Consider the following 17,126-nt stretch of genomic DNA (forward strand, 5'->3'; position numbering starts at 1 on the left):
AACCCTCGCATTTAACCAGGGCAAGAAAACTGGGAATATGGAAGAATACAAACAGTGTAGTTATTCCCTCCGCAAAGCAATCAAGCAGGCTAAACGTCGATGAAGGGACAAAGTTGAGTCCCAGTTCAACGGCTCAGACATGAGACGTACAGTGCCTTGCGAAAGTATTCACCCCCCTTGGCATTTTTCCTATTTCGTTGTCTTACAACCGAGAATTAAAATAGATTTTTGGGGGTTTGTATCATTTGATATACACAACATGCCTACCACAAATTTTCTATGGGATTGAGGCCAGGGCTTTGTGATAGCCATTCCAATACCTTGACTTTGTTGTCTTTAAGCCCTTTTGCCACAACTTTGGAAGTTTGCTTGGGGTCATTGTCCATTTGGAAGACCCATTTGCGACCAAGCTTTAACTTCCCGATTGATGTCTTGAAATGTTGCTTCAATATATCCACATAATTTTCTATCCTCATGATGCCATCTATTTTGTGAAGCGGACCAGCCCCTCCTGCAGCAAAGCACCCCCACAACATGATGCTGCCACCTCCGTGCTTCACGGTTGGGATGGTGTTCTTCGGCTTGCAAGCCTCCCCCTTTTTCCTTCAAACATAACGATGGTCATTATGGCCAAACAGTTCTATTTTGTTTCATCAGACCAGAGGTCATTCCTCCAAAAAGTATGATCTTTGTCCCCATGTGCAGTTGCAAACCGTAGTCTGGCTTTTTTATGGCGGTTTTGGAGCAGTGGCTTCTTCCTTGCCGAGCGGCCTTTCAGGTTATGTCGATTAAGGACTCGTTTTTACTGTGGATATAGATACTTTTGTACCTGTTTCCTCCAGCATCTTCACAAGGTCCTTTACTGTTGTTCTGGGATTGATTTGCACTATTCGCACCAAAGTACGTTCATCTCTAGGAGACAGAACGCGTCTCCTTCCTGTGCGGTATGACGGCTGCGTGGTCCCATGGTGTTTATACTTGCGTACTATTGTTTGTACAGATGAATGTGGTACCTTCAGGCATTTGGAAATTGCTCCCAAGGATGAACCAGACTTGTGGAGGTCTACAACTTTTTCTTCTGAGGTCTTGGCTGATTTCTTTTGATTTTCCCATGATGTCAAGCGAAGAGGCACTGAGTTTGAAGGTAGGCCTTGAATTACCTCCACAGGTACACCTCCAATTGACTCAAATTATGTCAATTAGCCTATCAGAATCATCTACAGCCATGACATCATTTTCTGGAATTTTCCAAGCTGTTTAAAGGCACAGTCAACTTAATGTATGTAAACTTCTGACCCACTGGAATTGTGATACAGTGAAATAATCTGTCTGTAAACAATTGTTGGAAAAATTACTTGTGTCATGCACAAAGTAGATGTCCAAAACGACTTGCCAAAACTATAGTTTGTTTACAAGAAATTTGTGGAGTGGTTGATACACTTAGGTTGGAGTCATTAAAACTAATTTATGTAAACTTCCAACTTCAACTGTATGTGTAAACTGCGCTCCACTATTCTACGGTATCTTAGTCACTTTTAAATTGTGTTTACATATTGCATCACCCATTTCATATGTATATACTGTATTGTATTCTATACCACACCACTGACTGTTAAACAGCCATCTCCAGCACATCAGAGGCTGCTGCCTATAGACATAGATTAGGAATCACTGGTCACTTTAAGGAAATTAAACACTAGCCACTTTAATAATGTATCCATATCTTGCATTACTCATATGTACATATGTGTAAACTGTACTCTATACTATTCTACGGTATCTTAGTCACTTTAATTGTTTGTAAATATTGCATCACTGTTACGTTCATTGAAAGATGGATTGGACCAAGGTGCAGCGTGGTAGGCGAACATCTTACTTTATTTAAAATGAACACCGAAAAAATACAAACCGAACGTAAAGTTCTGCAAGCTACACAGCAACTATACAAAATCAAGATCCCACAAACTAAGGTGGAAAAAAGGCTGCCTAAATATGATCCCCAATCAGAGACAATGATAGACAGCTGCCTCTGATTGGGAACCATACCAGGCCATCTCATGTATATACTGTATTCTATACTTTGCCACTGTATCTTAGTTCAATGCCGCTCTGACATATGTATACATATTCTTAATCCATTCCTTACTTAGATTTACCTGTATTTTGGGTATATGTTGTGAAACTGTTAGATATTGCTTGTTAGATATTACTGCACTGTCGGAGCTAGAAGCACAAGCATTTCTCTACACCCGCAATAACATCTGCTAAACACGTGTATGTGACCAATAATATTTGATTTGATTTATCGTCCCTAGAGTGAATACAGTACTTGTCAGCACTAAGCAAGAGGATGATATTTTTAGGTCCTTTTGTTGACTACAGTAATCAAATATGGGCACATTTTAAAGAATCATTCACACTGGTCCCCTGCCTGTCTTGGTATATGCTACCTAGACAATGTCAGAGCCAAAGCTATAGGCCTACAGCGTTTGTCACCAAATTCTCCATGACAATCACATTCTCATTTGAATTGGTGACCTTTTGAATTCTAGATGTCAAACTCTACTGAATCTGTATGCTTATCTAATGCTCTGTCCAATGCTTGCATACTAGCATGTTAGCTGTCGTTTTACCCACGTCTCCCTCTCTTTCTGCCTCCTTGTAGGGCGAGGCCTCTGAGCTGTCCTGGCTCTGAGTTGGAGGGAGTGAGGATACTGCAGAGCTACGAGGACGCCAAAGAGATCCACCAATCCTGTGTGGGAAAGAAGGCTGTGGTCGTTGGAGCCTCCTTCATAGGTTAACCATAAAGAGATCACTTCATACTGTACACTGAGGAAAAGTCCTATTTTTTAAATTTAATTTATAAACTAAATGTATAAGTAGTTTATTAACTATAGGTTTGTGACTTGGTTGCTTACAGTAAGTTGAGGTTGTTGTATTTGATAAGACTTTCATTTGATTTGTGTGCCTCAAAACCAAGTTTTCCCTCCTCCATTTTTACATCATAGGTATGGAGGTGGCATCCTACTTGGCAGACAAAGCTGCCAGTGTGGCGATGGTTGGCAACGGCTCATATCCCTTTAAGAGGTCCCTGGGCCCAGAGATTGGGAAGATGACAATGCAGGTCTGAGACAATGGTTATCATATGTAATGTACTCTACCTGATACAACACCCACCACTAGGCTACAAACGTTTATGAATATTTAACTCCCAAGTTTTGATAGTATAACTCAAACATGAGTGTGTGTTTCTCCTCTGTCGAAGATGTTGGAGGAGAGCAAAGTCAAGTTCTACATGAATGACGGAGTGGTGGAGATCATAGGGCAGAATGGCAAGGTCAAGTAAATCAATAATCACCCAGCAGCAAACATCACCACAACTTATATAACTGTAATACACGTTATGGACATTCTCTCAAGACCCATAGAGATGATTAAGATGGAAAATTGTTGTTTGTATAGGTGAAAGAGGTTGTTCTGAAAAGCGGTGCGGTCGTGGAAACGGATGTGGTGATAGCAGGGATCGGTAGGTAATCTGATACTTCTGCATATCCTTAAAGATCTATAAAGGATCCATTAGAGTTTCCATCAGCTCACACTTTCCCTGTTAAATCTCTCAACATGGTCTCTGTGGAACTTTCCCATCCTATTTCCACCATTTGTTTGAATTAACCAGACCTAGGTTCAAATAATATTCGGTGTCCGGCAAGCTCAGTCAAGCAGAGCTGAAATATTTTAATGGAAATAAATACTATTTGAACCCAGGTCTGATAGATGGGGTTTCACAATGTTGGAGTTATTGATGTAACCATCATGGTTTCTCCTTAGGTGTCATCCCTAACTCTGACTTCCTGAAGGAAAGCCAGGTGGAGGTGGATTCTAGAAAGGCTGTCATCATTGATAAGGTAACCATGATGATGGTTATCATTAACAAGCTATAGTAATGTTGAGGTAATAACTATGGTACTAATGGTTTACACTCCCCAACAAATTGCTGCTTCCCTACAGTTCATGAGGACCAACATTCCAAATGTTTTTGGAGCAGGAGACGTGACGTCCTTCCCTCTCACCATACGGAAAGACCAGAGGGTCAACATTGGACATTGGCAGTTGGCATCAGCTCACGGTAAAATCTAATTTTATTTGTTACATGTTTTGTAGAAAAAAGGTGTAGATTAACAGTGAAATTCTTACTTACGGGTCCTTTTCCAACAATGCAGAGTTAAAAATAAGATAACATGTAGATAGTGACTTGAGGAATAAATACCCAGTGAATAATGAGTTGAAATAATGAGTAAAAATAACATGGCTATATATAGGGAGGAGAAAATAACATGGCTACATATAGGGAGGAGAAAATAACATGGCTATATATAGGGAGTAGAATATAACATGGCTATATATAGGGAGGAGAAAATAACATGGCTACATATAGGGAGGAGAAAATAACATGGCTATATATAGGGAGGAGAAAATAACATGGCTATATATAGGGAGGAGAAAATAACATGGCTATATATAGGGAGGAGAAAATAACATGGCTATATATAGGGAGGAGAAAATAACATGGCTATATATAGGGAGGAGAAAATAACATGGCTATATATAGGGAGGAGAAAATAACATGGCTATATATAGGGAGGAGAAAATAACATGGCTATATATAGGGAGGAGAAAATAACATGGCTATATATAGGGAGGAGAAAATAACATGGCTTAATATAGGGAGGAGAAAATAACATGGCTTAATATAGGGAGGAGAAAATAACATGGCTACATATAGGGAGGAGAAAATAACATGGCTATATATAGGGAGGAGAAAATAACATGGCTACATATAGGGATGAGAAAATAACATGGCTACATATAGGGAGGAGAAAATAACATGGCTATATATAGGGATGAGAAAATAACATGGCTATATATAGGGATGAGAAAATAACATGGCTATATATAGGGAGGAGAAAATAACATGGCTATATATAGGGATGAGGAAATAACATGGCTACATATAGGGAATACCAGTACCTACTAGATGTGCAGGGGTACAAGGTAATTGAGGTAGCTATGTACTGTACAATACTGTAGGTAGGGATAAAGTGACTAGGCAACAGGATAGATAATAGACAGTAGCAGCAGTGATGTGGTAAGTTTGTGTGATTTCATTATGCATGTGTGTGCATGTTATATGTGTGTGGGCGTATGTAGTGTGTGTGTTGGGGTGTAAGTATGTGTGGGTAGAGTGTGTGCACAGAGTCGGTGCAAGAGAGTTAGTGCAAAAAATAGTCATTGCAGGTAGTTTGAAGCCATTTGATTAGCTATTTAGCAGTCTTGTTTAGAAGTCTTCTGGCTTGGGGGTAGAAGCTGTTCAGGGTCCTGTTGGTGCTAGACTTGGTGCATTGGTATTGCTTGCCGTGCGGTGGCAAAGAGAACAGTCTATGACTTGGTTGGCTGGAGTCTTTGAGAATGTTTTGGGCCTTCCTTTGACACCGCCTGTATAGAGGTCCTGGATGACAGGGAGCCCTTTTTGAGGATCTGAGGGCCCATGCCAAGTCTTTTCAGCTTCCTGAGGGGAAAGATACGTTGTCGTGCCCTCTTCATGACTGTGTTGGTGTGTTTGGACCATGATAGATCCTTAGTGATGTGGACACCGAGGAACTTGAAGCTCTCGACCCACTCCACTACAGCCCCGTCAATGTGAATGGGAGCATGCAAGGCCCTCCATTTCCTGTAGTCCACAATCAGCTCCTTTGTCTTACTGACATTGAGGGAGAGGTTGTTGTCCTGGCACCACACTGCTAGGTCTGACCTCCTCCCTATAGGTTGTCTCATCGTCGACGGTGATCAGGCCTACCACTGTCGTGTCGTCAGCAAACTTAACATGGTGTACAGGAGGGGACTAAGCACGCAGGAGGGGACTAAGCAGGCACCCATGAGAGGTCCCCGTATTGAGGGTTAGCGTGGCAGAAGTGTTGTTGCCTACCCTCACCACCAGGATCCAGTTGCAGAGGGAGATGTTCAGTCCCAGGGACCTTAGCTTAGTGATGAGCTTTGAGGGCACTATGGTGCTGAACTCTGAGTTGTAGTCAATGAACAGCATTCTCATGTAGGTGTTCCTTTTGTCCAAGTGGAAAAGGGCAGTGTGGAGTGCAATAGAGATTGCGTCATCTGTGGATCTGGGGAGGTATGCGAATTGCAGTGGGTCCAGGGTGTCTGGGATGATGGTGATGATGTGAGCCATGACCAGCCTTTCAAAACATTTCATGGCTACAAATGTGAATGTTATGGGGCTATAGTCATTTAGACAGGTTACCTTGGTGTTCTTGGGCACAGGAACTATGGTGGTCTGCTTGAAACATGTAGGTATTACAGACTGGGTCAGGGAGCGGTTGTGGCCTTGTGAATGTTAACCTGTTTAAAGGACTTACTCACATCAGCTACGGAGAGCATTATCACACAGTCGTCCGGAACAGAAGGTGCTCTCACGCATGATTCAGTGTTGCTTGCCTCGAAGCGAGCAAACAAGGCATTTATCTCGTCTGGTAGGCTCGTGTCACTGGGCAGCTTGTGGCTGGTTTTCCCTTTGTAATCCATGCCAGTTTACAAGCCCTGCTACATCCAATGAGCGTCAGAGCCGGTGTAGTAGGATTCAGTAGCAGGATTTCTTATATGCGTCCGGGTTAATGTTCGGCACCTTGAAAGAGGCAACTCTAGCCATTTAGCTCAGGGCGGATGTTCCCTGTAATCCATGGCTTCTGGTTAGGATATGCACATACGGTCACTGTGGGGACAATGTCATTGATGCACTTATTAATGAAGCCGGTGAGAGAAAAAAAGACTGCTATGCCTGTATTCTTCATTCATGATCCTGAAGCTTTTGTCCCAGCCTATCACTAACACACCTGATTCAGCAGAAAAAAACAGAAGTCAACCACTATGGATATGGCAACGAGAGAATGTCAATTGGTTGGATGTTAGAAATAAAATATATTTTTTTAATGTGTTTGCTTTTTCCTCAGGAAGGGTTGCAGCACTGAATATGTTACAGAAGCAGATTAAGATCGATTCTGTTCCTTTCTTCTGGACAGTGCTGCTAGGGAAGAGTGTCCGCTACACAGGTGATAATCTGAGATGAGATAGTGATACCTCTAAACTCTTAGAAAAAGGGTTCCAAACGAGTTCCATGTAAAACCCTCTTTAAAATGTTCCACATGGAACCCAAAAGGGTTCTACCTGGAACCAAAAATGGTTCTTCAAAGGGTTCTCCAATGGGGAGAGCCGAAGAACCCTTTCAGGTTCTAGATCGCACCTTTGTTTCTGTTTCATTCTACACTCTTAGAAACAGTCACTGTTCAATTAACTTATAGTGCATTCAGAACGTTTTCAGACTACTTTACTTTTTCCACATTTTGTTACGTTACAGCCTTATTCTAAAATGGATTACATAATTTTTTCCCTTATCAATATATACACAATACCCCATAATGATGAAGCAAAAACAGGTTTTTAGAAATGTTAGCACATTTATAAAAAATAAATAAATAATTAAATATCATATTTACACAAGTATTCAGACCCTTTACTCAGTAATTTGTTGAAGCACCTTTGGCAGCGATTACTGCATAGAGTCTGTTTCGATATGACGCTACAAGCTTGGCACACCTGTATTTGGGGAGTTTCTCCCATTCTTCTCTGCAGATCCTCTCAGGCACTGTCAGGTTGGATAGGGAGCGTCGCTACATGGCTATTTTCAGGTCTTTCCAGAGATAGTCGATCGGGTTCAAGTCCGTGCTCTTGCTGGGCCACTCAAGGACATTCAGAGACTTGTCCACTCCTGCATTGTTTTGGCTGCGTTCTTAGAGTCGTTGTCCTGTTGGAAGGTGAACCTTCGCCCCATTCTGAGGTCCTGGAGCAGGTTTTCATCAAGGATCTCTCTGACTGTGCTCTGTTCATCTTTCCCTTGATCCTGACATGTCTCCCAATCTCTGCCGCTGAAAAACATCCCCACAGTATAATGCTCCTACCATGCATCACCATAGGGATGGTGTCAGGTTTCCTCCAGAAGTGACACTTGGCATACAAGTGTCCAAGCGGGCTGTCATGTGCCTTTTACTGAGGAGTGGCTTCTGTCCGGCCACTCTACCGTAAAGGCCTGATTGGTGAAGTGCTGCAGAGATGATTGTACTTCTGGAAGGTTCTCCCGTGTCCATAGAGGAACTCTGCAGCTCTGTCAGAGTGACTATTGGGCTCTTGGTCCCCTCCCTGACCAAGGCCCTTCTCCCCAGATTGCTCAGTTTGGCCGGGCGGCCAGCTCTAGGAAGGGACTTGGTGGATCCAAATTTCTTCCATTTAAGAATGATGGAGGCCATTGTGTTCTTTTGGACCTTCAATGCTGCGTTTTTTTGGTACCCTTTCCCAGATTTGTGCCTTGACACAATCCTGTCTCGCAGCTCTACGGACAATTCCATCGACCTCATGGCTTGGTTTTAGCTCTGACATGCACTGTCAACTGTGGGACCTTGTATTGACAAGTGTGTGCCTTTCCAAATCATTTCCAATCAATTGAATTTACCACAGGTGGACTCCAATCAAGTTGTAGAAACATCTCAAGGAAGATCAATGGTTTAATTTTGAGTCTCATACCAAAGAGTCTGAATACTTATGTAAAAATCTGTTTTTTATTTTTAAGAAATTTGCAAAAAATGTATGACAATTTTCACATTGTCATTATGGGGTATTGTTTGTAGATGAGGATTTTTTTTATATAATACATTTTAGAATAAGGCTGTATCTTAACAAAATGTGGAAGAAGTCAAGGGGTCTGAATACTTTCCGAATGCACTGCATGTTGTCCTATTTGTCTTTCATACCTATCGTTTCCAAGGCTACGGTGAAGGATACACAGAGATCATATTCAAGGGCAAAGTTGAGGAGAGGAAGTTCCTAGCTTTCTATATCAAGTAAGTGACAATGCATTGCTTTACATTCCCTTTCTGTTTTGGTCGGTAGTTTTGTAAATGTCATATCTATGCCTAAGATACATCGTGTGTAGTTGGTCACAACGTAGGAAAATGTTTTGCAGCGGAAATTAAAATGAGCGTTCTTATTGGACAGGACAAGTTCTGTTTTAATATGTTTCCTGGGGGCCTTCCGAGTGGCGCAGCGATCTAAGGCATCGCATTGCAAGAGGCGTTACTACAGACCCGGGTTCATTCCCAGGCTATGTCATGTGGCTGGGAGTCCCATAGGATGGCGCACAATTGGCCCAGCGTCGTCCGGGTTTGGGGAGGGTTTGGCCGGGGGGCTTTACTTGGGTCATCGCGACTCCTTGTGGCGGGTCGGGTGCCTGCAGGCTGACCCCGGTTGCCAGTTGAAAGCTGTTTCCTCTGACACATTGTTGCGGCTGGCTTCCGGGTTAAGCTGACGGGTGTTAAGGAGCGCGGTTAGTCGGGTCATGTTTTGGAGGACACATGACTCCACCTTCGCCTCTCTCGAGCCCGTTGGGGAGTTGCAGCAATGAGACAAGATTGAAAAAAGGGGGTAAAAATAGAAAAAGACAATTTAAATAAATATAATTTTCCTTGAACACAACTCTGAAAGCATACATATGTGATAACCAGGGATGATCAGGTGGTGGCAGCAGCCAGTCTGATGTTTGACCCTGCTGTCGCTCGACTGGCAGAGATGATGTCAAACGGATTAGTAATAACCAAGGAACAGGCACAGTGAGTTACCATTTTATATGTACACAAGCAAGAGAAATATATGAGAGAAAGAGGCAGTGTGTTCATGCCTTAGAATGGTGTTAAGTTAATCAAAATGTTGTATTTCCCACATAATCTTAGTTTACGTCTCTTTTGTAGATCTGATGACCTCAGTTGGTTGCAAATGTAAACCTCTTCTTCCTGCAACACTCCATGGTCAATGCCCGGTCCGACGGTACCTCCTTTAATCCTCAAATCAATAGATATTAAAAAATCTTACTCTTCTCTCTGTTTCCTTATCACTCTTTATTCTTTCCCCTCATGCTAAAGTGGATTTTTCCATTAAAACCAAACCAAAGGCCATTCAGATCTGTCCAATGCACTGTAACCATGGTTACATAGTACTTTGATTCCATTCTTGTTCCCTGGCCTGTGTGCCCTTTGATGACACATCAAATTAGCAAGAACGACTCTGTAATATACAGTGAGTGGGAACAGCATATTAAAATTAACACAAATGGCAACAATTCATACTTTATTGAAGGCTTTGAGATGTAGAGACTAGACTGCTGCTGTTACAACAGCCAGAGAGAGATGGACAATGGATTAAATGATCTGAATAACTAAGACAGTAATCTGCTAGTTCGTTAAACATGGTACTGTTACTGTACAATAAAAAGCCAAATGGTCTCAGGATTATGTTTGCTGATCGAAAACTACTGGGTGTTCTGTGTGATCTGTAGTTTTTTAAATCTTCTTTGGAATAAAAGGACTATTCAATGACATGTCTTCATTGCCTTTGAATGTCTTTACAGTTAAGGTATTTGGAATAATGGTAGTCTATCACACCTTTTCTCAATACACAATAGACCTATGCTCCATATGCTGTGGTTCAGGTGGTGAGAAATAAGAGTAGCTGCCTCGGGATATCACGGTCCTCCAGTATCCCAGAAGCCTCAGCCCGCCCTAATATTGAATGTGATGTGTTGCCTGTCAGGAATGGAGTGGGGGGAAGATAGAATGGTGTTGAAAAAGCACTGTTAAGGTCATCACTGGATTATCGAAGTGTAACAGCATATGAAACAGCAGCTCAGACATCTTTTAAAAAGATAGATGTAATCCAGGCCCAGTTGTAAGTTAACATTTAAGAACACAATACTATGCCTTCTTGAATATATTCACAGATGGATCTAAGGACCCTAAAACAGGGAGGACAAGTGCAGCTTGTAGTGTTCCTGAGTTGGCAGTGACAAAAGAGCAACAAATCATTTATCTGTTTACACAATGGAGTTGATGGCCATACTCTTGGCTGCAGAGTGGCTGGAGGAGACAGGGTAGTCATCTACTCTGACTCTGGTGTAGCATGGATTACCTTAAATTAATTTGTGCCTCAGAGCAGACAGGATGTATTATACGAGGTTTTGTAAAGGGTGGTTAAAAACAGTGGTTAGAAGCAAAGGGAGGTCCTCAGGCCACGAGAGAAGGGGGATAGAGAGAAGGGAGGAAAATGTAATCACAAGGCTGAGACTGGGACACACAAGGCTCAATAATACCTGGGTTTATAAGCACGGAAATCGACTCTGCCACACGAGCATGCTTTTGCGGCACAGTCGATAGTGCGCCGGACCTCGGGCTAGGGGGTCGAGGGTTCGAGACCTGCTCCCTGCTGTTTCATTACAATACATTGAATCTGGTGGGGAAACATCCAACTGGGAGATGTGGTCATTGTCAGGAGGAGATGGAGACAGTGGAACACATTCTATTTCAGTGCCAGAAATATTGGAGGGAAAGGGAGCAATTGTTATTAGGTTTGAGGAGTAATGAGGTTGAAGAGACAATATTAAGTGCACTCCTGGGGAAATCTTCAGGGGGATGTAGTATTTAATTATGTATTTCGTTTCCTTAAGGAGGTGAGAATATTGGGTAGGATTTAGGCCTTCTCTGTCTCTGGTTCACACTCCAGTCCAGTTGGTGGCGGTAATGCACCTTAAAGTTGGTTGCTAACCGCCATGTAAAATCTCCAAAAGAAGAAGGAGGCAAAGACCTGGCTCTGCTTTCTGCGGTAGCTAGCTAGTTGTTCATGATGATGATGGAGGAGGAAGAATTGGAATTTGCGGAGGATTTGGAGGCTATTTTGCACCTTACTCCAGAGGTGCAGTTGGCCATCGAGCAGGTAATCGTGTGCTAAGTGGGATAGTTTCTTATCTACAATGAAAATAGTAATCTGTGTTCAGGCATGAGCTAGAAAGCTAGCTTACCTAATGTTAGCTGTGTTGTTATCCTAGTTAGCTACATTAGGCTTGTTAGCTGTTTTAGGGACCTTTGCTTACAGCTAGATAAGTTATTTTCAATACATGTAAACAGTCATATTGTCTCCGAAGTTTTGTATTTCTAGCTAGGTAACGTTAACTGACTAGCTTTGTCTAACAACAGCACCCTCCCATTTGGTAAAAGCCAGACGGGTTGCCACCCCGGCCTTACTGGCGGTACCTGTCATTGAAACTGACACTAACACGGAACCCAAACCGGCAGCGCGTGTGTGCCATCGTGCATAAATGTATAATTTGGGTACAGGTCGAAAAGCATTAGACATGTATGGCAATTTACCTAGCAAGCTTGCACTTGCTAGCTAATTTGTCCTATTTAGCTAGCTTGCTGTTGCTAGCTAATTTGTCCTGGGATATAAACATTGAGTTATTTTACCTGAAATGCACAAGGTCATCTACTCCGCCAATTAATCAACACAAAACTGTCAACCGAAACGTTTCTAGTCATCTCTCCTAGGCTTTTTCTTCTCTTGTCTTTATATTGCCCTGAGGCACTGTGCGGTCACCCATAAGTGATGGTTGCGCTTTGGGTGCAGGTTGTGGGAGTTGAACCACCGTTGAAGAGGCGGAATATGGAGCAAGCCCAGGGGAATCAACAAGGCAGGTTAGGGCAGATACCACCCACCCCTGCCGAGAGTGGTCGAGGCAAGATAAGATCGCCTGAATGCTGCTGGTGGGCAGGCGTGCTCTCATGAGAACGGAGTCCAGTTCCATGCCAATGAAGGCGATCCTCTGGGTGATTGTCAGACGACTCTACTTGTCGTGTACAATAATGCCCAGCCCACTGATGTGGGTCAGGAGCATGCCTCTGTCTGACAGGACCTGGGTCCTGGTCGGGGCACAAATCAGCCAATCATCCAGGTAATTGAGGATCAACAATCCTCGGGATGTGAGAGGTGCCAGGACAGCGTCCATGCACTTTGAAAGTGTGGGATGTCAAGGAGAGGCCGAAGGGAAGAACCATGAATTCGTAAGCCCTCCCTTCGATAGCGGATTGGAGGTACTGCCAATGAGCTGGGTGAACAGGAACATTGAGGTATGCATCCATCAGGTCCAGCGTCACAAACCATTGGTCCCTGGACACGGGCTGCAACACGCGGCTGGGGACAGAATGTGGAACCTTAATACCTTCAAGTACCCATTGAGGTTGCGGAGGTCCAGAATCTGTTGAAACCCTCCGTCTCTTTTTGGGACCACAAAACAAGTTGAGTAGAACCCACTTAGCCGTTCTGATGTCTCAATCATGCGGATGACACCCTTGTCCAGGAGTGAGGAAATCTCCAGCCGCAGTGTTTTCTTCAGGGGGCCGGCCACTGTGGTGACACGAAGGCCCCTGAAGGACGGAGGCCGGCACCGGAATTGGAGTCGGTACCCCTCGAGCATTGAGGACAACACCCATGGTGACTCACACACCTTTGAGACTGGGAGAAGCGGCCAGGGAAGGGTGTGTCAGGGGACCTGCCGGGGCCCACCTCTCCTCTGGCGCCCCGACCACATGAGTCCCCCAGCCATGTCCCTATGGCGGTGACGGTTGACACCTGTCACAAAGGGAAGCCATATGCTCAGCCAAGCCAACAAGGCCATGGAGCAGGGGTCCAACGCCCTGGGAGATTTTATGCTGTGAGCTCCTTGGAGGAATAGGAACCCAGTGAGGGATAAACTACCCAGTACCTCTGCAAAAAACATGGAAGACCCGTGTGGGGGAAAAAGGCTGTTGCTTCACTTCACGCTGTGCCTCTCCCCGCTGTTGTCCGTTAGCATGAGGCGGTGGGGCAGGATAGGGACCCCACCGTCGTTCGGGTGCAGGTGGGTGGTGACGGGCCGTCTGCCTTGGACCCGAGGCCTGAGGTGGCATGAACCGTCTCAGGGTCTCCCGGTCCCCACGAACCTTATCGGTCTGCTCTAGAACGTCAGCCTTGGGGTGAGCAAATGTTCTGGCACCAGGAGGTAACCACCTGCCTCATGGCCCGTCTGTTGGCGCAGGCCACATCCCTCTGGAGCAGGGAAAGCAGGCGAGACACATCTATCACTTCCCGGAGGAGCTCCTATGTGCCCTCTTGCAGCAAGGAAAACAGAGTCTGCAGATAGGCCTGCAGCAGCATGGCCGTGTTGGTAAGGCGGCCTAGAGAGCAGAGGGACCCATATGTGGCTTTCAAGTCCGCATCAAAGACTCTGCGGGGGTCTTGCATTCAGTCGCGGGTTCCGCCCTGGCAGAGGCCCAGATCTCCTGCAATGTCTCGCGGAACTCCGCAGAGATGGGGACAGATGGAGAGTCCTCACTGTCCACCAGTTGATGTCCAGTGCAGTGGCTACCCAAGTGAGTAGGCTCCTCATAGCCTCTCGAGCCGCTGGCTGCTTCTGATGACCTGTCAGCCTGGTAGCCCCACTCACGTGGTAAGCAGTGCCAGCATCGTCCCCCAGGAACAGCCTATCACTGGCCAACAGGGAACAGCTGTCATTGCCATCTAAGCTATCAACCTCCTGACGCAGGGCATGCGCCCTCCGTTCATGGTGGTCCCAGCGGTCTGACTCTGAGCCCAGTAGAGGGACTAACAGCTCGTTGCCGCACCACTCCTGAGGGAGGGAGCTCGTTCCCAGCCAGAGCCCCAGCCTGGCCGACCCACTTGCGCATGGCCTCCAATCGTTCTAAGAACACCGCACAAAACAGGCATCCAGTATGGCTCAAACCCAGGTTGTGCATACACAAGCCATGTGGCCAGCTGCTCCAGGCTGCAAACTACCAGTGAGTATACTTCCACGCAAGATATTACACTTACCAGTGACTTACCAAGCGAATTTCAAAAAGTTTGTACCTCAAACCATACGGACGTCCGCCGAGAAAATGAAAGAAAACGTGTCGCGGCCGTGACACAGGTGTACACGGGAGTAAATCTGTAAATCCTCACCTCTGATGTATCCCTCAACTGTGGAGTGATCCAATATAGTGAAACATAAGCAACAACATGTTTTTAATGAGCCATATTTATATGCTTTAGGTTTTCCCCAGTCAAGACCCATTGGATAGAGCAGATTTTAATGCTGTGGAATACATCAATACATTGTTTCCTACTGAGCAGGTAAGACTGGAGTTCTTCACAGAAACTAAAGTCCCTTTATATTACACCAAGGCTTTAGTCTTTGATACTTTTTTTTAAAATTTTTTATTTCACCTTTATTTAACCAGGTAGGCTAGTTGAGAACATTTCGCATTTGCAACTGCGATCTGGCCAGGATAAAGCAAAGCAGTTCAACACATACAACAACACAGAGTTACACATGGAATAAACAAACATACAATCAATAATACAGTAGAAAAATCTATATACAATGTGTGCAAATGAGGTAGGATAAGAGAGGTAAGGCAATAAATAGGCCATGGTGGCAAAGTAATTACAATATGGCAATTAAACACTGGAATGGTAGGATGTGCAGAAGATGAATGTGCAAGTTGAGATACTGGGGTCAAAGGAGCAAGATAAATAAAAACAGTAAGCTATATAATTTCATACATATGTTGTTGTTACATGATGATACAAAGTTATAGTCTAGCAGCTGGCTGACACCAAACTCAGTCTTCCTGACTTCAGTCTGGAAAGGGACTTTGATACAGCTACGACCGAAAGTTATTTATTTTCACTAACCCTAAACTTTTTCCTAACATTAACCTAATTATCCTAATCTGCTGCGTTCATTCTGCTAACCTGCTGCGTAAATTATCCTAACCTGCTGCCTAAGTTCTCATAACCTGCTACAAAAAAGTCACTTACGGTCATAGTTGTATTGAAGTGGCGTGTTTACAGGGAATCTCGCCTGGAAAAGCTTCTTGATGTTGTAGGCACGATGCGTTTGGGAGAACAAATCAAAGCTCAAATCAATTTTTGTGTGAATATGGAACCGACAAACTGACTCCTGTGAACAGACAAGTGTCACAGCTCTCCCTCGCTGTTTTCCACATGAGTCTCATCAGCCAGGGTAAAAAAGGCCATACAAATGTAAAAATCTGAACCTCAAGCTTCCAGTAAAGGAAGACACAACTTCCTCTTGAATTATGGCTGAACAATCTTTTAGCCTCCGGAAGATGCTAAAATCTCGAGTAGGTCGCTATGTGTTAAAATAAAGATGCTTTAGTATTTTTAAGTGTGTACTTTTATTTTTTTGCTTGCTCTCCTGACTTTTCAAAAAATTAATTTAAACATGAAAAAAAATGGGTATGGCCTAGCAAAACAAAGGTCTGATTGACCTAGTAGAAGGTAATAATCATGATGAAATGCCCACTAGATGGTGCTGCCTGCGTACCTTTTGTAACATTAGAAAAGGATCCTTCATCATACAAATCAGTCCATCCAACTTGGTTTTGTGTGAAGAATGGATTTTAGTTAATACATAATCATGATACCCCTGTGTTTCCTCAGTCACTGGCTAATATAGATGATGTGGTCAACAAGATCCGTCTGAAGATTCGGTGAGTGACCTCACTTTGTTATTATTATTATTCTTTTCATGAGTTTAACATAATATTATTTATTTTGTGTGTGTGTGTGTGTGTGTGTGTTCAGGTGTCTGGATGACAACATCAGGACGGTGGTGAGAGGCCAGACCAATGTGGGCCAGGATGGCAGACAGGTGAGTGAGGGGACCGTCTGGGATTACTCTTCAGTGTGCTACCTGTTGTTCTTGGATCATTTTCCTGGAAAATACCCCTGACTCTGTGTAAATACTTAGGTTGTTGGTTGTTATTTATGAGCTAATTTAAGGATTAAGGTGTGTGCATGTGTCAGCACATGTGTGCGTGTTTGGAAGGGTGGTATATATGTGTGTGTGTGTGTGTGTTTTGGTATGCTTGGTATGTAGCACTGGGCTCAGCGACAGAGTGCTTTGATAGATGAACAGCAGTAGCAGCTTACTGTGAGACCCAGTAGGGCCTTTTGGTGGAGAGAGAGGCAGCCAGTAAGTCTACACAACCCACAGAGGGTTGACTTTGTGGCTACAAGACTGTAGCATGTTGCTGCTACCTCACACTCTCTGTACACACCTGCTGTCTTTCACATGCCACTATACACACACACACACACACACACACACACACACACTTTAT

The 17,126-nt window shown here is 44.0% G+C and overlaps 2 protein-coding genes across 3 annotated transcripts in view; both read left to right on the plus strand.

Moving 5' to 3' along the window:
- The window catches only part of aifm4 (apoptosis inducing factor mitochondria associated 4), a 72,978-nt gene extending 62,489 nt beyond the window's left edge, over positions 1-10,489 (plus strand). For both annotated transcript variants that reach the window (XM_055880919.1, XM_055880920.1), the window contains 10 exons: positions 2,666-2,796; positions 3,009-3,124; positions 3,266-3,337; positions 3,463-3,526; positions 3,829-3,905; positions 4,009-4,126; positions 7,020-7,118; positions 8,885-8,960; positions 9,621-9,725; positions 9,864-10,489. In XM_055880919.1, the coding sequence (XP_055736894.1) occupies positions 2,666-2,796; positions 3,009-3,124; positions 3,266-3,337; positions 3,463-3,526; positions 3,829-3,905; positions 4,009-4,126; positions 7,020-7,118; positions 8,885-8,960; positions 9,621-9,725; positions 9,864-9,894 (889 nt within the window). In that variant the 3' untranslated portion in view covers positions 9,895-10,489. The remainder of the gene's footprint in view (positions 1-2,665; positions 2,797-3,008; positions 3,125-3,265; positions 3,338-3,462; positions 3,527-3,828; positions 3,906-4,008; positions 4,127-7,019; positions 7,119-8,884; positions 8,961-9,620; positions 9,726-9,863) is intronic.
- A 1,224-nt stretch (positions 10,490-11,713) lies between these two features.
- The window catches only part of LOC129822565 (vacuolar protein sorting-associated protein 53 homolog), a 31,217-nt gene continuing 25,804 nt past the window's right edge, over positions 11,714-17,126 (plus strand). The window contains exons 1-4 of the mRNA XM_055880898.1: positions 11,714-11,877; positions 15,028-15,108; positions 16,444-16,493; positions 16,588-16,654. Coding sequence (XP_055736873.1) covers positions 11,785-11,877; positions 15,028-15,108; positions 16,444-16,493; positions 16,588-16,654 — 291 coding nt within the window. The 5' untranslated portion in view covers positions 11,714-11,784. The remainder of the gene's footprint in view (positions 11,878-15,027; positions 15,109-16,443; positions 16,494-16,587; positions 16,655-17,126) is intronic.

This window comes from Salvelinus fontinalis, chromosome 24 (genome assembly GCF_029448725.1).
Source record: "Salvelinus fontinalis isolate EN_2023a chromosome 24, ASM2944872v1, whole genome shotgun sequence".
Classification (NCBI taxonomy): Eukaryota; Metazoa; Chordata; class Actinopteri; order Salmoniformes; family Salmonidae; genus Salvelinus; species Salvelinus fontinalis.